The following is a 22,466-nucleotide window of genomic DNA, read 5'->3' as shown; positions in this document are numbered from 1 at the left end:
CTCAAATAGCCATTCATCCATTGGCTCACATTTTAGTCAACAAAATGAGAGCATGAGGACACAGCTGAAATGAAAACAGAGCATTTCTTTGCACAGAGAAACATTTGGTTATACATAATGGCAATATGTGCTGTCATAAAAATAGTGAAATATTAGCAGACTATTAGGGTGATGAGCCCACACCACAGAATAGGTACTGTGAAACAAATGCAACTATGCACTCGGTGGGGACTAGAATCTTTACACATTAAGATGAGAGCCTATCCGAGCAATGGTTTTTCAACCTGGGCCTATAACCGTCCTCTCTTTCTTTACGGCTAAGGTGGAAGGGCAATGGACTTTTTTCTGTTGCAGCAGGGGTTGCAATATGGAAAAGGCTTAGAGGGATGTTTGAGAAACTTGGATATTTTGCTTCACAGGATTCCATGTAAATATTTCAGGCCAAATACAAAGACGGTGCCAGTTAAACTCCCTTAAGATGACTCAGACTTACTTACTGATACATTTGCTCAAAAGGTTTGTGACCAATTTCATACGGTCATGGGCTTTGCTGAATATTTTTGCTTGAATAATTCCCCTGGCAGAGCTATAATAAAATATTATATGGGCAAAATCTGAAGTCAATGGGCATTTTGCCCAAGAAGTGTAGAAATGAAGCCAAGGACTTTGATGTTTTAGAACATTAGTCAAGACACATCTGTAGTGCAAAACTGCCCCAAAGACTAACCACCACCCCCTCTTTTAAACCAGGGTATTCTTAGTGTGAGCATCTCCACAGATTACAAATGGAAAGCAGGTTGTAAGATCCCAAACCATTTAGGGCTTTATAGATAAAAATCAGCATCTTCAACTTCTTCTGGAAACCAACTGAGAGGCACTGCAGTTCATTAAGGACATGTGTAATGTGCTTTTTGTATGCACAGGGCCAGCTCCAGGCACGAGCATTCCAAGCAGGTGCTTGGGGCGGCAATCTGCAAGGGGGCAGCAGTCCATGTGTTTTTGCCATCCCAAGCAGCGCGCTGAATTGCCACCATGGACGGCGGGGACTGTCCGTGTGCCGTTAGGGTGGCATGTGCATTTCCGCGGCGGCGGCAATTCGGCGGCAGCTTCTATGTTCAGCTGCCCGCGGCGGCAATTCGGCGGCTTCTGTCTTCTGGCTGAACATAGAAGCTGCTGCTGAATTGCCGTCGTGGAAACGCACATGCCACCCTAACAGCACACAGACTCCCCCCGCCGTCCGCGGTGGCAATTCGGCGCACTGCTTGGGGGAGCAAAAACAGTAGAGCCAGCCCTGTGTGTGCACCACTACTTAATAAACAGAAATCTGCATTCTTCCCTGACTTCAATTTCTGAATGGTCCCAAGACATGGCCCTATGCAAGGCGCACCATGTAGTTTAATCTGGAGGTGACAAAGGCATGGATAGGCATATAAAGCCGGGGTCTCAAAGAAAACTTTGTAACTGTTTTTTCTGCATATAGACAGAAATAAAAGAGACAGCCTTGAACCACAGACGGAGGCAGTTAGGACAGTTTGTGTACCATTCTAGATCTGAAACCACAGTGACTGTGTTTTTTATGCTACCATTTACATCTGTGTTCCAAAGTCAAATTGTGTGTCCTATTGCTCCAGTTAGTAGAAACTCAGTGTCACACACAACATACTGGGTCTTCAGCTACGGAGCAAGTTAATCTCACCATCACATAACTCACCTTTGTGAACAATAATGTGATGGTTTTACAGTGGCTTGAAGGGATATTGAATTAGTCCGGGTGGTAAATGTTTGACAGGTCAGTCCCAAATATTGTGTAAAACACAATTGTATTTTTCACATCTGAAGCCAGATGAATGAAACTACTCCCTAGTCCCATAATCACGATGGGCCTGATCCATAGCTCAGTAAAGTCAGTAGAAAGACTCCAATTGCTATCAGTCAAGGTTGGATCAGCCTCCTGAGTGGTTAAGCCTGCCTGTTCAGCAGCTTCTCTCTCACCAGTCTATTGCACGTCATATTCAAGGGCTTTTCAGCTACAAATCTCAGTGTATTGTAATCAAATATAATCTTCGGAAATGATACAACAAATAGCTCCCTGACAGCAACACTATTATGGTATTCAAACATACTGTGACTGACAGTATTTAGAAATGTAGCTATGCTAACATAAATGTGCAAGAGTTTACCGTATTTATCCCTAACCCATTAAGCATGTATAGCACATCCTCCGTGGCTACGTTTCCAGTAGCACCTTTCGCATATGGACAGCCACCTAATCCAGCAACAGCAGAGTCCACAACACCAACTCCCATCTGGAAAACAATAACATACAAATGCAACATTATCACATAGTGCTATTCATAAATTACAATGTTAACCAGCACACAGTAGTTACAATTGGTAATACAAGATAAGGATACATTTTCAACCAATGGACTTTATTCTTTATTTGACATTCCATATACTGGGCCTTATGGGATAGTATTCAGGAGGTCCTGACTAGAGAACAGCCTACTGCATGATTCTGGCAGATATGAAAGTTATTTTTATGGGGGAGGGGGATGTTCAATTTCACTTTTTTTTTTACTTTTTTATATCTTCAAAAACAACACAGTAACCTGCATCTGAGCTGTGGTGGTTTTGTGAATGTCAGTGGGCCTAAATGTTGGACTTAGGTGCCTATAGGTGGCTTAAGGTTTCCTGAGGCCCTGGGTCAGAGCAAGTGCGGGGGGGGGCCCTCCCTACCCCTTCAGCCTGTGGTCCCGCCCTCATTCTGTCTCTTCCATCTGTGGCCCTGCCTACAGCCCCATCCCTTTCTGCCCCTTCCCGGGGCCATGCCCCTGTTCCACACATGGTCTCCTCCCTTCCGCCCCCCCCCACTGTGGCCCCAAGACCAGAGAAGCTCTGTCCCCCCGCCATGGCCCCGAGCCGTAGCAGGTGGTGAGAGCTCCCCGACTCTGAGGCCGCAGCAGGTAACGAGACTCCTCCAGTCCCATGGCTGCAGCGGGGGATCTGGGTGCTGGGACTTCCCCTGCTGTCCTGTAGCTTCTGCCGGGGACAGGGCACTGGGGACTTCCCCCACTCTGCCAACCCAGCGCTTCTGCTGGGGAGAGGTGTCGGGGCATGAGGGCTTCCTCCATCCCACCCTGCCCTTCCTGCTCATCCAGCATCTGGGCTTCCACCGCCTGGCAGCAGATTTTTTTTCTGGGTCTGCCCCAGTTGGCCGGGGCCCCTGAGCATGGGGCCTCATTGACCCAGTGGCTAATCCACCACTGCTGTAGAGGCAGTTAGGTGACTAAGTCCTTTGTGAATTTAGCCCTCCCCATGCCAATTATAAAGATAGTATATGGAAATTTTAAACAGCAGTTAGAAAAGTTAAGATCTGAACTCCTACATTTTTCTTTCTTACTCACAGAGGTGTCCCTAGCCTACAGGAGAAATGTCAAATGCTCTTCCACAAGTTCACCATAGGACTTGAAGCAGCCATTGAGCATATGGATGTCACATCTGCCATGCTTCCATGCTTCATTTAGTGTCATTGGTAGGGTTACCATATTTTGAGTGTCCAAAAGGAGGACACTCCACGGGGCCCCGGCCCTGCCCCCAGCCCCGCCCCCGCCCCAACTCCACCCCTTCCCCAAAGTCCCCGCCCCAACTCCGCCCCCTCCCCTGCTTCCCGCGAACATTTGATTCGCGGGAAGACTGAAGCAGGTAATGGGGGGGGTGGGGAGAGGAGGCGCGGCCCAGTTTGGCCCCCCCGGCGTCTCCAGCCTGGGTTGGCTCGGGCCCTGGGGTGCTGGCCCCGGGCCAGCCCCTGGCCGAGCACCCCCGGTTCCCGGCTCCCGGCCCCCAGCTTGGCACTGCTGGCCCGGCTCGGCACCGCCAGCCCAGCCCTGGCCCCGCATGTCCCGATTTTCCCGGACATGTCTGGCTTTTGGGAATTTCCCCCCGGACGGGGATTTGGAGCCCAAAGAGCCGGACATGTCCGGGAGAATCCGGACGTATGGTAACCCTAGTCATTGGGATTCACGCCTGTGAACCCCACTCCTGGAGTTAGGCCCGAAGGCCTTTTTCACAAAAAGCCAAGGGAGAGACACACCCTCTTTCCCCCTCCCCCCAAATAACAACAACCACTTTTAGTCCAGAGTTAGAGCACTTTCCTGGCACATGGGAAGCCTGATTCAATTCTCCCTCTCCCCATCTGAGTTAAACCTCCACGTCCCACCTTTCAAGTGCGTGCCCTAGTCACTGGGCTATGCTTGCCTAGATGCTCTCAGTTTCGCCTGCTGAAATTGTTCCAATATTTATAAATAATTAAAGTCGTTAGGAATGGAGTTGAACTGGGATACTCCAACCTTACATAAGTTCTCTAGCCACTGAACTACAGAGACAAGGTGGGTGGGTTAATCTCTCTTATTGGAGCAATTTATTTAGGTGAAAGAGACAAGCTTTCAAACTACACAGAGCTCTTCTTCAAATCTGAACTGCAAAGTCCTTCTCACTATTTTCTGTGGCCCAATGTCTGTTTAATGATTTATACAAAGTGACGCAGCATCAACAGATAAGATAGAGAGAGAACACCCCCATAACCCAGCGTTTGGTGCACTTCACTGGACAGTGAGAGATGTGCATTCAACTCCTTGCTCCAAATCAAACATAGAGGGGAAATTGAACCTGGGCTTCCTACAGTCTTGATGAGTGCTTTAATTACTGGGCTAATGGTTATTTAGGGGGGTGGGGGAGGGGACACACACCACCACCTCCTTCAGTGGACATGCTCTGTGGCAACCTCTGACAAGACCTCATGGATTGGGCCCCATGGGTGAGCTAGTAAGGGAATTGTAACCTAGTCTACACTTAAAATGTTTGGCAGCATAACTATGTCAGTAAGAGGTATGATGTTTTTCCAACATAGTTATGCCAGCAAATTCCCTAGTGTGGATGCAGTTATACTAGTGTAAGGCACTTTATAAATGTATAGCTTATTTTGCCTCACAAACTGGAATAAGCTATAGCAGTGTAATCATTTTTATGCTTTATACTATGCAAACATAGTTAAAGGAGCACATCTTTCATGTGTAGATGCAGATTTAAACATTTGGAGAGAGCAATTATGTCAGTTTAGACCAGGGGTCTCAAACTCAGATGACCTCGAGGGCCACATGAGGACTAGTGCATTGGCCCAAGGGCCACATCACTGACACCCCCCCCTCGTTGCCCCCGGCCCCGCCTCCACTCCACCCCTTCCATGAGGCCTCGCCCCTGCCCCACCTCACCTCTTCTCGCCCCTTCCCTGCCCCCATTCCAACCCCTTCCCCGAAGTCCTCACCCCAGAGGGTGCAGGAGGGGGCTCAGGGTAGGGAGTTGAGGTGCAGAAGGTGTGCAGGGTACGGCAGGGAATTGGGGTGTGGGGTGCAGGAGGGGTGAGGGGTGCAGCGGGGGCTCAGGGCAGGGAGCGCAGGAGGTGTGCAGGGTGCGGCAGGGGGCTCAGGGCAGGGAATTGGGGTGCAGGAGGGATGAGGGGTGCAGCAGGGGGTTGGGGTGCAGTGTGTGGCAGGGAGCTCCAGGCAGGGGGTTGGGGTGCAGGAGGGTTGAGGGGTACAGGGTGTGGCAGGGGGGTCAGGGTAGGGAGTTGAGGTGTGGGAGGGGTGAGGGGTGCAGCAGGGGGTTGGGGTGCAGTGTGTAGCAGGGGGCTCCAGGCAGGGGGTTGGGGTGCAGGAGGGGTGAGGGGTGCAGGGTGTGGCGGGGGGGTCAGGGGAGGGAATTGGGTGCAGGAGGGGTGTGGGATGTGGCAGGGGGCTCTGGGCAGGGGGTTGTGGTGCAGAAGGGGTGCGGGGTACGGGCTCTAGCCCGGCGCCACTTATCTAGAGTGGGGTGGCAGCGCCGTGCCCCACGGCCAGGGCAGGCTCCCTGTCTGCCTGCCCTGTCCCCGCTCTGCTCCAGGAAGCAGCCGGAGTCCCTGGCGGGGGGGGGGAATGGCTCCATGTGCTGCTCTTGCTGCTCCTCCAGGTACCTCCCCCAAAGCTCCCATTGGCCGCGGTTCCTAGTTCCCGGCCAATGGGAACTGCAAGAGCACGGAGCCCTCTACGTGCCTCCCACCCCCCTGCTCAGACTGCAGGGACATACAGTAGTTCAGCTGCTTCAGGGAGCAGCACGGGGCTTGCGGCAACACGGGATAGGTAGGGGGCGGGGAGTGCAGGGAGCTTGGCGGTCTGCACGAAAAAACCCCCCGGGCCGCATCTTTGAGATCCCTGGCTTAGACCAACTGCTGAATTTGACGCAAGTCTTTAAATCAGTGCACTAAATTTATAGTGAGGATGTGGTTCCTGGTCTTCAATGTATTATGTATAAAGATCCTTTATAAATAGGCTTGGCAGAATTAGATTTTTATTTTTTTTAAATAATTTTGATGGATAATCTTTTTAGGCTTTTTTGTTTTTATCAATTTAAATTTTCACAGTTGTGGGAAGTTATGGGGAGGTCAGACAATAATTATTTAATGACAGTAGACATAAAATTTAAAAAGTTAATGCTTTATACTTGTTAAAACAGAAACTGTTAGCATCACATGTCAAAATATACCAAGTAACTATCCTTAAATCAAACTCTAATAAGTTCTCAAGCACCATTATTCTTATTTTGCCTATCTGTACATTTGTGTTATGATGGATGCAAATATTTTTTCATCGGTTTGTGTATGGTGAAATTGAAGTTTACTAACATTTACAATAAAAATGTAATCCTTCAAAACCTATTTATAAACATCTCTAACAAGATGTCTGTAAAATTAACAACAGTAGAATCAGCAGCTGCATCCATCCATCTGCTCTTGCATATGTTTTTTCTTTTTAAAGGCAAGTACATCAGATGAATTTTCTGGCTTCCACACAGAATCACTGCAGCTCATGACTTGAGGGCTTTCTACATAGTAATTAAATACCCTGTGTCAGCTGGCCCATGTCAGCTGACTCGGGCTGCAGGGCTAGATGATCCAGCAGCTCTGGGACTATATGATGGGTCCAAGCCCTAATGTCTACACTGCAATTTTACAGCCCCAGAGCCCAAGCCCTGCGAGCCTGAGTCAGCTGACAGGGGCCAGCCACAGGCGTTTAATTGCTGTGTAGACATACCCTGAGTGGCCCATTCACAAGCTCCTGAGACAAAACATAGATATAATTTTCACTCTGATAGTGTTAAAAACCAAAGGCTATTTTTGGGGTTAGCATAGCTGCAAACACTGTCCACGTACAGAGAGGCTAAAATTATACTCAATCAGTAACTTCTTAGTAAACTTCAGCCACTGCAAAACTGTTTTGCTTTTGATGCTCTTGTAAGGCATATTGGGTTCCAAAAGAAGGGCTAAAAGTGGATGTCAAGTGTTTAAAACAAGGCCTTTTTCTTCATCGCATGAAAAATATTTACCCTGTTCATAGAAAAGATCATGAGTTAAGGAACTCAGCAATCTGAACATGCAGTTTTGAAACATATTCACTGCCAATAGCAGACCTTTAAAAGGTGCACATGCTATGGGTCACTTGCTGACAGGCATTAAATTGTGCTAGGGAATCATGAGAGTTTGAATTGTGTCTATTTCGTGGCAAATATTTGTAACAAGCACTCACTGAGCTGTTTATAGCCAAACATGCATGTGTGTAACCAAGAGTTTGTCCTGTAGTGAAAATGTACATGATCCAGTCTTTTTGATGATTGTTTGATGCTTGAACAAGTTTGAAGGTTTCTGAATGATTGACTGTAGTGTCCCAACACCTTACAAATATTAATATGTTGCTGTAAGGTAGAGGTGTATTGTTATCTCACATTTCAAGATGGTGAATGCAGTATCCTCAATTCCGAGTGTTGAAAAATCATTAGTTTGGCCTTTACTAAATAAAGATTTAAAACCATGAGATTTTGAAAATATTTTCAAGCTTATCACTGCAACCACAGCAGCTACTAAAATTTTAAATGAAAGCTGAGATTCATAATTACGTGGGTCCAGAAATAGGCCTTTAAGAAAAATATCAAATATTAAAAAACTATCAATAATATAATGATGCGTGTTGGCAACACTGTTTGAGGCGCAGTGTGAGATGCCAAAAAATTGCACATGAACTCTGTGGCAGAGCCAGTAATTGAACTCTCACATGCTAGTCCAGTGCTCTATCCATTTGCCACTTGAGAAATGCATAGCCCATCAGGTACGGCAAGTGTTTGGCCTGTACAAAAATAAAAGGAAACACAGGTCCACTGCCAGCATTTTCACCAAATTAGAATTTAACACGTGAACACCAAGATGGGTTTTGCCCTTGGTGGAGTTCCAACATAATGTGGGGCTCCTCTGGCTTTGGGGGACAAGAGCATATCTTGCGGAAGGCAGAACTGGGAGCAGCTGCTATTATATGGCATGTTTCCATCTATCAATGGAGTACTTCCAAGCATAAGCCTTTCCAGTAATTAATCTTCCTATAACCAGTTATAGCTCCCTTCCATTGTTTCAGAGTAGTCATTGAGGAGAGCCAGTTTGTAGGGCCCCCAAACAAGCTAGGGTGTCAGAATGGCCCAGGTTACAGCACAAAGGGAATCACTCTGCATTCTGACATTATAGATTTAGAAGGATCTTGATTATTCATCTGATCCCTGGGCTACCCAAGGTTTCTAGAATGCCCCCTCTGTGAACTTCTTCCCTAAGAAGAGACTTTGCTATGACTGAGCCTTATGGAATTGTCTAGCTAATTTTGTTTCCCTGCCATGTATTTTGTTTCAACAAAAGAGTAATTAGACAACAGATAGTATTTTAGCATTTCAGCAATTTAAACATTTTTTTTTAAAGTGCAAAGCAATAAAATAGGACTCTTTGCATCTCTTTTCATGGCAAAAGTTGTCATTTGCTGGTTTTTCCTTCTGCTGCTTTTTCTCTCTGCTGGGATACTAATGCTTACATTTGACCAAGAAAATAAGTTTTGAAATGCAAAATCCAATATGCCACTGGCCACATGGTGTCACTGTTACATTAAAATCTACAAAGCTCCTGTTTCAGTCACTTATGAGAAATTAATACATTCAGAAACAAATTGTTTTTGCTCCCGAAGGAAACTTAATATTCAACCAAGCCACGGGAAACAGTACTGCAAAACATTGGTCAATATGGCACTTTCTTTTTAACTTCTTGCACACATCTTTTCATATAGCCTCTGACCCATTATTATAGGCGAATCTGGCAGTGACACTTATAGTTAAGGTTGCCTCGTGCTTTAAATCATAAGACCTTATTTTCAGTTGCTTTTTACTTTTCAAACTTTAAACACTGGATCCAACATTTTTCACACTAGGTCTCTGCCTCAGGCTGAAGTCTTTTGGATAGGTTCAGTAAAAATAGGTTCAACCATATCTGAGAATGAGTTGCTGAAAAAATATGAGGTTTTGCTAATATAAAATATTTCTTAAAGGTCCATGATTTGAGAAGGAACTTGAAACTTGGGGAACCCCTGAGATCAGAGAGATGCCTTTTATTTTCTCAATGAAAATCCACAGAGCTTGGGCCAAGTTATAAGCCTTTGAAAATTACCATTTGATGATTACAGGTTACTTACATACAGTCTGGCAGCTCTCTGTAGATGCTATCTGCACTGAGCACATCCAGCCCAAGACAGTAAGGACTTGGCAAGTATTTCCTGGCAATTGCTGTAGAGCAAATGATTGTGAGACCCACTGGTAAAGTGTGTGTCTCATCCCCCTTAAATGGCTGGTCCACCTGGAGGAGAAGTGCCTACTCAGGGACGGCTCCAGGCACCAGCGCAGCAAGCGCGTGCCTGGGGCGGCAAGCCGCGGGGGGTGGTGTGCCAGTCGCCATGAGGGAGGTCTGCCGGTCCCACGGCTTCGGCGGCAATTTGGCAGTGGGTACACCAAAGGCACGAGACCAGCAGATCACCTGCAGAAATGCCGCCGAATCCGTGTGACCAGCGGACAGCCGCCAAAAGCCGCCTGACTGCCGTGCTTGGGGTGGCAAAAAACATAGAGACGTCCTGTGCCTACTATTACTCCATAGCACCAGTGGTAGAGGTCTGTGCTGTGGATATAAAGGTTCCAACTCTGCTGATATCCCACGGGTAGGGATGGGGATCAGTATGATTCTATATGATGGAGTTTGGGGGGTTTTCAGTTTGCTTTTTTTTTAATCTTGAAAATGACATACAAAAAGCCACACTACAGGAGCATTAAACTGGCAAAGTCAAGCACTCAGAAATGAGGAAATGCCAATATTAAGGTTGCAAGTGCAGATGTAATGTGTCCCCCTTTGTGAGTGTGCACTGTGATACAGTCTTTAATTACAATGTGGCAGACTCTTTTGTCCAGAAGACCCTGTCTTATTCACCTGCTGCCTTCCTACTGTGGAGGAGAGAACAGTTATGGCTGCTCCTCTGCCAGGCAATCAGAACACTAGGAAGCCTACAGGAGGAGCAGGAGATACCATGGCTTAGGCACAGCTAGTAGAGTGTAAAAGATATACACCCCAAGATGTTTCCCTTCCCTAAAGAGCAACTAAGGACAACCATGGGGCCCATTCCTCCCCCTCACCCCCAGTCTCATGTCAACCAAAGAAATCAAGCCCTGAAGATAAGTTTGAGGGCTGGGAATTTAAACTCATTTAAATGCTGGTGATGATCAATTTGCTGAGGATAGCCTTGGTAGAGGATAACTTTGCTGAGTCAGCAGGAGGAGGAGGAACAACTGGGGTTGGTGGTGATCAAATTGCTGGTGGAAACAGAATCAGCTGACTGAAGGGTCTTGCAGATGGACTGAGTAGAAGGGCATGGGTGTCAGTCCGATATAACAGAACAAGGGTGTTGGTCATGCAGGATGGATTAAGGGATGTTTGCAGAGAATGGACTGAGTGGGGACTAGGGCCACAGGGATGAGTTGAGTGGGAAGTAGATTGAAGAGGATGGACTGAGTTGTGAGGCTAGGAAGTTTACAGTGAACTGCAGTGGATGTGGCAGGCTCGAAGATGGGAGATGGTGAGGGGTGAGAACTGGAATGAGCGGGTGAGAATTGGAGTGAGTGGTGGGGCAGACTATGACCTGTTAAAGAAGGTGGGATGTGGGGCGAACTGGAGGCCTGATTATTGGTAAATTTCAGTTTGGGGGCAAATATTTGATTAGGAGCCTATGGGGGGATGTAGGTAGAGAAGAAACTGTATGGGAACCTTGGGGAGCAGCTACAGAGAAGTGATTAATTAGGGGCCAAGAGCTAGAGCCAGAGGATGTATTGGGGAGTGTTGGTGGGCAGAGGGTGGACTGACTGGGATTGTTGGCAGAGGAGAGGTAGGGGCAGCTAATTTATTCTATGACAAAAATACAGAGATTTTTTCTGGAGATCAGGGGTGACAGCAGGGAATTAATAAGGGTCAGTGAATTGATTGGGCTGTGGCAGAGAAGAGGAGAGAATGGATGGAGAGTTCAAATTGTGGATTATGGACAGAGACATAACTGGAGAGGCTTTGATAGGGAGTAAGTGATCAATATCTCGCTATAAGAATGGTATACCAGCTGCCTACAGATTATATTCACACACACAAACAAAATACTTCTTCACACAATACACAGTCAACCTGTGGAACTCATTGCCAGGAGATGTTGTGAAAGCCAAAAGTGTAACTGGGTTAAAAAAGAATTAGGTACGTTCATGGAAGATAGGTGCATCAATGGCTATTAGCCAAGATGGTCAGGGATGCAACCCCATGCTCTGGGTGTCCCTAGCCTCCGATTGCCAGAAGCTGGGAGTGAATGACAAGGAGTGGATTACTCAATAATTGCCCTGTTCTGTTCATTCCCTCTGAAGCATCTGGCATAGACCACTGTTGGAAAACAAGATACGGGTGATATAGGTGGTCCATTGGTCTGACCCAGTATGGCCATTTTTATGTTCTTATATTACGTGGTGCCAAAAGATCACATACATTTCATTCCTCATGATCACACCATAACCCCGAACTTTAATGCTAAACTCATCATCATACATATGCATTTGGCATCCATGCATCACTGAACTATGTGATGTGTTAGTTTCCCAGGAGGAGGTTTGAGGCCAAAGCTAAGGTTTTATGTTGTAGTGTGACTGTGAGGAATGTGGTGTCGGGGAGTTAAGGTGTATTAAAGAAAGGATGTCTTAACTGGACATTTCCTTGCTTTTAAGGGTTTATGTGGATGGATGTTTCCTTAAGCATTCCTAATGATGGGAATTTCCTTGTTTTTTAAATGGTATATACTGGTTAAATATGACATATAGACAACTCCTTGACAATACTGTTATTTACACTTGCACATAGGATATTAATTTCAAGATGCAAACAATGCCAAATTAATATTTTTAGTTTATAATTGTATATTAAAGAGAAGAAACTTTTTCCTATGAATTGCTTTAGCGAGGTGAAAAAAATCTATTTAGTAGAATAGATTCTGAAAGTTTAAATACATTGCAAGCATTGTGTAAAAACGGACTGAAAAGCACAGCAGTACTCTTTCATTCCATATTACTATTATTACAATATTGTACCATCATAATATCCAAAAGAATGAGGTGAGACTACACTGCAGCCAGAGACCTCACATAGCAGCACCTGCCACCCTTAGAGTTTGTGCCAGCACCACCACACACACCACAAAAACACTTCCTGATTTTCACTCCCTCCCCCCTCCCCGTGCACCAAGTTTCTCTCAAACTTCGCCACCTGCCATATAGCCAGTGGGGAGAGGAAGACTCCTCCCTCCCCCCGCCCCAGACACATTTGGCTCTGACTGTGGTGTGCTGGCCTCCCACAGTAGAACCAGTAGTTCCATATGGCTAGGCATGGCCCTGAGAACCCACAAAACACAGGTACGCCTTGGGTGGCCTGCAAATCCTCTGGGTGTGGCCTGAGGGCCAGGGATTGCTCAGCAGGTGTCCATTTGTTGAGGGAACTGGAAGTAGGACTTCAGGAACAATACTGGATTCCTCAGTAGCCTGATGACTCAAATTGGCTCCAGTCCCTCTTCTTCCATGTTATTTCCCCGTTGTAGATCTCATGCCAAGTCCCCTGTTGGATTGATATGGTGCTAGTCAGTCCTCCAGCAACTCAGCTCCACTCAATGCATCACATCCAATAGTTTCTCTAGCATGGTGCAACGACCTTCCCAGGCAGTCATGAGATTTGGAAGTCGTCCCCTCTTTCTCTTGGGTGAACAGTCACCTGGAGCAAACTGTGTCTCCCCAAGACCTGTACATTGTACTGCCATTTCTGCCACTTCCACTTCTCCTGGATGTGTTAATGGATCAGCTCCATTCAGTCCTGCAGCTGGTGAAGGTACCCAAGTTCTATCTTATCCTCCCCAGGTGGTGTCCCTAGCAGTTGGTCTGTTGAGGTTCTTAAGCTCCCTCCCTGACATGAAAAGAGCAGAGGTACACCAGTGGTCTGATGTCACAAAAGCAGGTGACTATCTCAGTCCTGCTGCTGGTTTTCTAACATGAGTGTAACATCACAGGTAACCGAAGGAATGAGGCAAGACCACATTGTCTAAAAAATCCAGCTAACTTTAACACAGTCAGACCTCTCCCCTAGAGCTGGTGACAGGTGGCACAACCCACCAAAAGAACATTTTGTTTTGATTCTCCGATCCCCTAGCCTCTCTCTCAAACTACACCCACCTGCAGCTCAGCCAGTGGGGGATGTGAAGCCCATTACCGTATATTTTAAAAATGCTAATTACTGTTTCCATTGATATTCATTTTCTTTTCTAGTTTTAGTTGCAAATGTGAATTAAAGAGGATATTACATTAATTTCATCATTTTTAAGATAGTGCATATTATAAAAATAAGTAAAGATGTAACATTCAGTGGTCACGTCTAACATCTTTGGTTTTAATGACTTTCTCAGCAACATACATGAAGTCTGTGGCAGAAGTAAGGATAGAATTCACTTCACTGTTTGTGATGCCCAAGTTGAGACACCATAAAGGTTTCCAGAAAGCGGATGCTCAGCATTTTCTGAAAATCAGGCCCCTTTAAAGGTGTCTCAAATTGGGTTCCCAAAAGCTGAAGCGTACAAAATTATGGGTTAATTTTCAAAATCTCATCACCACATTCTCTTCTGTACTTGCTCCTTCATAGTGAAACACAGGCAGCTTCCTGTAAATAGCTGTCATGGTTAGAGACAGCAATGTTGATGATCTTTCTTTCCCAGAGAAGTCACAGGGCTGCCTGAAGGTGGGGAGCTATATCCCTTTCCTTGTGGACAGCTGCCTGAGAAACCAGCAGCCAGTTGTAATGTGAGAAGGTGTCTGATGATCAGGCCTGCTGCAGCAACCGATTGATAGCTGCTGAGCCACAGCTATCTGCAGAATGGTCACTCTTTGTGCATATTATTGTGCAATCTGATGTTTTAATGTATGCCAACACCCTTTCTCTCTTGCTGAGGAGCCAAGAATACGCTGATGGCGAAACCTCTCATGCTTCCCAGATTGCAACATCCCTTCTTCCCACCTCAGGCTGTGCTCAGAGAATTAGGTTTTCTTCTGTTCTCTGTTGGGCTACATGACAGTCCTCCCTGAAGCCACCCTTCTCCCTCAGTTGTTGCAGCACAGCTCATCTTACTATTGAAAGACCATTTTAAAAAATGCCACCAATACTTTACAGAAATATTACAGGAAATAAACAATACTGGATTGGTGACCCAACCATAGGGCCCGCTAGATAATGTCTTGGACTGAGGAAGTCATTTAATTTTCTGTCACTATATTGTCTGTGTATCAACGAGGCAACTGTAAATTACATGGTTATTAACTCGGTCACAGTTTTGTAGAGATGACAAGCCATAAGAACTAAACTCAAGCATTTTCTCTGCTCTCTAATTTAAAACAGGTCTGTTTTTATTATAACAGAAGTATCTAGTTCTTGTATCTCCCCCCAGCCCCCAGCTCATCTCTTTTGCTCCTGCACTTCTCATTCCTGCAAATATCTGCTTCTGAAGCAGCTAGATTTAAAGCACCACCAACCTGGATTAGCTCATTCACAGAATCTGTTCGTTCACCAGTGCTACCTTAACACTCATTAATTATCAGAATCTGGGTTGATCCTGCTCTACTTACTCAGCTAAAGTTACCATTCATTAGGATTTTTTCCTGAGTAACAACTGCAGATTGGGCCTGATGAACATGACAATATGAACTGATTGTTTAAATAGTGCCCAAACTGGAAGTTGATGCTGGACAAATATCATTCCTCTTGCTCTTATTAGCAGATCAACACTAATGAAATACCAGGATGCACTAGCGAGCAGAGAAGTATTAAATCACTCTCATTAATAGTCAGATTCTCTTCTGTATAAGAGACAATTTGCTGACCTAGCAAAACTTCAGTTGGTTGCTGTTGGTTTCAGTCAGCAACTAAGTTTTGGAAAAAAGAACAGGACTATTAGTTCCTGGAGCTACTTGTTCTACAACCAAAACCAATAGAGGCTCCATTAAGTATGCCAAAGGAGCCTACTGATATTTCCACTAGGAAACGTATTATAACCATATAACTCACTACTTAGAATTTGGGAACAACTTTAAACTCAATTTAATCCATAAATTTGTTATTTTTTGTTTATTTTCCGACTTTTTTCAGATGAATACAAATATACTGCCGGAATCTGCAAGAGTCTGAACTCCAGTTTAATACTTTTCCATTTTGCATGGTATCATCCACTTATTTTTAATTAAAAGATATACTGTATGCTTTGTATTCACCATATACAGTATATGCTCACATTTTTCTTCATAAGTGATTTATTATTCCTTTCCTCATTTATGAAGATAAATGTCATGCCAGAAACCAAACATCATATATTCTATCTGTACCCATATAAAATATATATCCCCATTATTCATCATAATTATATATTTACATGCAAGAATTATTTTCAGTCTTAGCTAAACAAACTATGTAATGAATTACATATGTCAACTAAAAGGTATCTTAGAAGGTTTTTTTGTACAATTGTTAATTTTAGGCCCTTGTTTAATTACATTTTCGTACTCCTTTGATTGTGTGAAACTGTGCATTAGAGTAGTCTGTTTTGTCACTCAGGATGTAAGAAGAAATTAAACTATTGCTCACTGATATTCATTGATAAAACACATTCACTATAAAGAGAAGTAAATTGCCAAAGAATATACTCAAACAAAAATAACTCTTGGCGTTTATTATATCATGTCGATTATACAGGTGCATATTTATCTTCTGCCATATTTGAGAAACAAGGACTGCATTCTCCAGTCAGATGCTATTAACTTATTTACAACTAGATCTGGAGACTTAATACTTATCAGTACAAAGTATAAAACCAAATGTCTTTTCTTCAGAAGCACCAAAGATTAACAGATTAGAATGTTTTCCACATGTCCATTTTACTGTCAAGAGAATATTAAAGAAATTTCCCAGCTTCCGCAGCTCAGCCAGATGTCAATGGATCCCACAGTGAAGCAAAATTGGCAGAGTAGCCTTCTTGTGACCCCAGCATTGTTTTATCAAGGAGCAGTTTAAAAGTATAAATGGCCATTTCTTGCTGGGATCTGAAATGTCCCCCCCCCCCCCACTCCCGCAATTACACAAAAGTGCTGACTTTGTTGAACTACTGATACGCAGTAGTATTTCTTACGACTCCTCTCACACTGTGCTGTAATTGCTGTTTGTGTTGGCACAAGAAAAGTACCAGGTCTTGTTTCCACCGTACTTTTCTGGACTCTGGTTTCAGTAACATCAGTGTAGGATATTGTACTGGGCATATGTTTTGTTGTGTAAATATTAACTTCTAATTTACCCTGTCAATCTCCACAGTATGGCCTCTAATTACCAAAGGTCGAGGGACTTCAGATGGACAATTTCTAAAATATTTTCAATAGTTACATTTATTGATTTTTCTCCACTGATACTTGGTGTTCTGAAAATCATGGCAAAAACCCAAACACATTTATGATAGAATACTTCATTTTATAGGGGAACTGTAGACTAGATTTCTATTTTGTTAACCAAAAAACATGGCAATATTGTAACAGACATTATATTATGTTCAAATATTGGAGAACATACAATCAGGTATTTCTGTTTTACATATCCAAGTATGAACATTGGATTCTATTCTGCAATGTACAGTATCTTATGAAATGAAATCAACAGATTATTCTATCAGTACACAAATGCTATCTATAGTACTCTACATATTTACTAACATAGGCCCTGATCCTGCAGACACTTATGCACGTGCTTAAGTCTATTACAAGTAACATCTACATTTTCTATAACTGAAGGGATTAGAAAAAACATTTTTCTCATATTATTTTTGTTATATTGCACATTTGACAGAATTTTGTGATAAATTAGATACACTATTTCTACTTACAGTCAGTTTCTCACATTTGTGTGACTTTTTCACATAAAAACAAGGGAGAGAAAAGCATTTTTTATTAAACGAGGTGGGTGGGGGGGATCAAACCCAGATCTCCCACAACCCAGCTAAGTGCTCTAACTACTGTGTTAGAAGTTACAAGCTGGGCCTCACGACCACCATTTGGTGTGGAGTGAGTGTGAGCTTAAGAACCTCTTTATGTCAACTGGCAAGGGGCACATGCAATATATTGTTTTCAGAATATTTAGCCAAACAATGTGCTGTATGATATCTCATAAAAACTAGTGACATACTGGGTCATTACTATTATTGTATGATATATATATATGGTTAATGTAAAGAATTATGTATGTACACTGGAAATATGTTCATAAAATATGTTCAGACCAAGCAATATGAGTAGAGTGGATAAACAAGTTTGTCATAGACAAAGATTGTTGTTACACCTGTTTGCATGTGTTTCCAATGTAAATTAAACAAGTTGAGGCCAGAGACAATGGAAGTTCATTTACAACTAAGGTTAACAAAGTGATTAAACCAACTGAAAAAGCAAATCAACTAGAATGGGAGGAAGATGGCATGGCATCTACATGCTAGTCAGGAGAGGAACTTTGGAGATATACCTATCTCATAGAACTGGAAGGGACCCTGAAAGGTCATTGAGTCCAGCCCCCTACCTTCACTAGCAGGACCAAGTACTGATTTTGCCCCAGATCCCTAAGTGGCCCCCTCAAGGATTGAACTCACAACCATGGGTTTAGCAGGCCAATGCTCAAACCACTGAGCTATCCCTCCCCCGGTTTAATTTTCAAAGAATAAATTTCAGAAGTTTACTGGACTATAAAAAGAAAACGAGAGAAGCCCTTAATTATTAATCACTTAGGGAACAAAGGAGACAGCACCCTCTCATTCTGTGAAGATTGGATTCTCTGGCCTAGAGGTCTGGTAACTGGATGTAAGAGTGAAATCATCTTAGGCAAAGCTTGTAACTGCAAAAATTGAGTTTTAGTCACTGGAAAGCATGTTTTGTTGTTTGTAACCACATCTGTCCCTTTTTCTCTTAGTATCATTCAAATCTCTGTTCTTTATTAATAAACTTATTCTTCATTTTACTATAAACCATCTCAGTGCTGTTATTCTGAAGTATAGAGTGAGTCTTCAGCTAACCTAACAGGCTGGTGTGTGTATTGTATCTCTTGTGGCAGTGAACTTAATTTCAGTGAGTGTCCAGTGAGCGGGACTAGACACAGCAGAGAGACGTCTTTGGGAAACGTGGGAAATGAGGTTCACTGATTGTTACCTGCAATGGAAGGTTAAGACTCGCAGATTCTTGAGTTTGATGGTGCGGTGGACAGACTGGTGTGGCAGGAACCTGACACACAGTTTAAGTCTCAGCAAAGCTCTCCCTTGCTGAGGCAAAGGGGTAACACAGTGGCTTATGGCTCTAGGTGTCCTGAGGGGAATGATGCGGTGAGGCAGGCACCAAACTCATTCTCACATCTTAGGCATCTAAGCAGACTGACTCCAGGAGAAGGATTCCTAGTTATGGATGGCTAGTAGAGATAGGCATCTTCCTGCAGTAGCCTGGATTTAGGCATCTATCTCGATGAAAGGGGCAAGGCTTAGGACACACCCCTCACCTCAGCATCACCCACTGGCTAGATTAAGCAGCTCCTCACCTAGCATGAAGGAGAAATTGCCTGATTTGAATGCTGAGGGGTAAGTGTTGGCTGTGGAGGGGTGGGAGGGAGTAGATTGGAATAAGGAGCTGGGAGAGGGCGCACACAACTGGGAATGGAGGCTGGTGGGGTAACACCAACCAAACATTTCAGAGATGGTTACTAACTCTGATTCTCATTTTCTGGGTGCCCAACTTGATATCCTGGGGTTTGATTGCAGAAGTGGTGCTAAGCATTTTCAGCTGCATCTGAAGTCAATAGGAACTGTGCTTTGAAGATATCAAGTGCTGTTTAATGCTAAGGACTCTGAAAAGCCAGTTCCTAGGTGTCTCAAATTGGGTGCCCATAATTAGTAGATACTTCGGACTTTAATTTCTCTGTGGCTCAATTCTCCATTCCTAAAATGGAGATTATAATACCCCCTCGTCTCAAAGGGGTCTGGTGAAAATAAATTTATATTTGTGTAGCACTCAGATATTATAATGAAAATCCCATGAGGAAATTAATGATTCTGTCTTCAGAGAAGGGTTTGAATAGTAAATAAGGCATAGGGCCACACACTGAGGAGAAAACAAAATACGGAATTGCTGCTTGTTAAGTGAGCAACATCCATTCTCCGCACTGGATGAGGACGGGGTTCTGTGGAAAAAACAGTATGTGATCATATAATTAAGGCTGTGAGTTTGTCACAGAGGTCACAGAAGTCACAGATTCCATGACTTTTCGTGACCTTTGTGACTTCTGCCATGTCTGGTGCGCCTGGCCTGGGGGCTGCCTGAGTACTGGCCACTACTGGAGCCGCACCCCCCATCCCCAGCAGGAGTTTGGGTGTGGGAGGGGGCAGGAGGTTGGGGCATGGGGTGAGGGCTCTGGGCAGTGCTTACATCGGGAGGCTCTCTGGAAGCGGCAACATCTCCGTCCCTTGGTTCTTAGGCCGAAGCATGGCTAGCAAGCTTTTCGTGATGCCTCCACCTACAGGCACCGCCTCACCAGCTCTCATTGGCCACAGTTCCCGGCCAATGGGAGCTCTGGAGCCTGCGATCTTGGTGGAGGCAGCGCACAGAGTGCCTGGCCATGCTTCTGCCTAGGAGCTGAAGGAGGGGGATGTCGTTGCTTCCGAAGAGGTGTGGAGCCAGGTAGGGAGCCTGCCAATCCTCCTTCCCCCAGCATCAGCGGGGGTCCTGGGCTGCGTGCCGCTGCCTGCCAACCCCCCCAGCACCCGTGGGGGTCCCGAGCCGCCCTCTCTACACCCACGGGGGTCCCAAGTTGCCACTCCCCGCCCCCAAGATTTAGTCAGGGGTATATAGTTCATGTCATGGTGTGAATTTTTGTTTACTGCCTGTGACCTGTCCATGACTTTTACTAAAAATACCTGTGACATAAGCATCATCACTTTGTAGAAAAACAAAAGCAAAAAGGGCGACTGCAACAACTACATGGGTACATGCACTGCTACAGACTAGGGACTGAATGGCTAGGCAGCAGTTCTGCAGAAAAGGACCTAGGGGTTACAATGGACGAGAAGCTGGATATGAGTCAACAGTGTGCCCTTGCTGCCAGGAAGGCTAACGGCATTTTGGGCTGTATAAGTAGGGGCATTGCCAGCAGATCGAGGGACGTGATCATTCCCCTCTATTCGACATTGGTGAGGCCTCATCTGGAGTACTGTGTCCAGCTTTGGGCCCCACACTTCAAGGAGGATGTGGAAAAATTGGAAAGAGTCCAGCGGAGGGCAACAAAAATGATTAGGGGGCTGGAGCACATGACTTATGAGGAGAGGCTGAGGGAACTGGGATTGTTTAGTCTGCAGAAAAGAAGAATGAGGGGGGATTTGATAGCTGCTTTCAACTACCTGAAAGGGGGTTCCAAAGAGGATGGATCTAGACTGTTCTCAGTGGTAGCAGATGACAGAACAAGGAGTATGGTCTCAAGTTGCAGTGGCGGGGGGTTTAGGTTAGATATTAGGAAAAACTTTTTCACTAGGCGGATTCGGAAGCACTGGAATGGGTTACCTAGGGAGGTGGTGGAATCTCCTTCCTTAGAGGTTTTTAAGGTCAAGCTTGACAAAGCCCTGGCTGGGATGATTTAGTTGGGGGATTGGTCCTGCTTTCAGCAGGGGGTTGTACTAGATGACCTCCTGAGGTCCCTTCCAACCCTGATATTCTATGATTCTATGATCTTGCTACTAAGTGTAGCAGGAAAAGCTTTAGCAAATGTCATATTAGTGCACCTACAGCAACTGGTGAATCATGTCTACCCTGAATCACAGTTCAGATTCAGGGCTGGAAGATCAACTATAGACATGAAATTTTCTCTGCGTCAACTCTGAGTGCACAGAGCAAAACCAACCATTGTAGATTGCCTTTGTGGACCTAACCAAAGCATTCAACACAGTCAGCAGAGCAGATCTATTTGCAATACTAGAAAAGACAGGATGCCCACCGACCTTATTAACTGTTAAACTTTCATTCCACAACATCATGAGAGAATCTGTCCAGTTTGATGGGTCCACATTGGACAACTCTGAGATGAAATGAGGAGTGAAGCAAGAATGTGTTCTTGCCCCTATATTCTTTGGAATCTTCTTCTCAGTACTCTTGAACTGTGTGTTTAAGGACATGAAAGCTGGACTGTATCTCCACACAAGATCAGATGGGAAAGTCTTCAACCTGTCTCAACTTAAGTCAAAGACCAAAGTAAAAAAGGTGCTATTCAGGGAACTTCTATTCACTGATGATGTTGCCCTTATAGCTCACAATGAACATCTACAACAAGAACTCATGGACTGCCTTTCAAGTGGCTGTCAGGCATTTGTTCTCACAAACGGCATCAAGAAAATGGTTGATTTGGACAGGGGGTTCCACAAGATCCTTCAATTACCTTAAATGCAAACCAGCTAGAAGTAGTCCAAAAGTTCAGCTATTTAGGTTCTACAGTGACCACCAACCTCTCACTGGATAAAGAACTAAATGTTTATGTTGGAAAGGCTGCCACCACCTTTAGCAGACTAACTAAAAGAGCATGTAACAACTCAAAGCTTACCATCAACACCAAAATGCTAGTGTACCAAGCTTGTGTTCTCAGCACTCTCATGTATGGTGGGGAAACATGGACAATTTATGCTCATCAGGAGAAAAGGTTAAATAGTTTCCACCTACGTTATTTACGCTGCATACGCCACACCAAATGGCAAGATAAAGTCAACACTGCATAGGTTCTTCAAAGGGAAAATTTATCAAATGTGATAGCTCTGCTCAAGCAAAGACGACTGCACTCGCTGAGCCATCTGAGTAAGTGGAAGATGGACGCATACCCAAGGACATGCTATATGGGGAGCTATCAAAGGGAACAAGAACAACAGTGTTCACTATAA

General features: G+C 44.6%; 1 protein-coding gene across 5 annotated transcripts in view; it reads right to left on the bottom strand.

The window, feature by feature from the left end:
* HMGCLL1 (3-hydroxymethyl-3-methylglutaryl-CoA lyase like 1) overlaps positions 1 to 22,466 on the bottom strand; it is a 99,725-nt gene that overhangs the window by 6,262 nt on the left and 70,997 nt on the right. For 4 of the 5 annotated variants that reach the window (XR_004645224.1, XR_004645225.1, XM_034766304.1 and 1 more), the window contains one exon: positions 2,181 to 2,306. The exons of the other annotated variant lie outside the window; for it this stretch is intronic. Coding sequence is in view for 2 of the 4 variants with exons in the window: in XM_034766304.1 (XP_034622195.1) it covers positions 2,181 to 2,306 (126 nt within the window). In the remaining 2 variants the exon portion in view is untranslated. The remainder of the gene's footprint in view (positions 1 to 2,180; positions 2,307 to 22,466) is intronic. 5 annotated transcript variants of the gene reach the window in all.

The sequence above is a fragment of the Trachemys scripta genome, chromosome 3, assembly GCF_013100865.1.
Source record: "Trachemys scripta elegans isolate TJP31775 chromosome 3, CAS_Tse_1.0, whole genome shotgun sequence".
NCBI lineage: Eukaryota > Metazoa > Chordata > Testudines > Emydidae > Trachemys > Trachemys scripta.
Note: the sequence above shows the minus strand (reverse complement) of the source record. Positions and strands in the feature narration are given on the sequence as shown.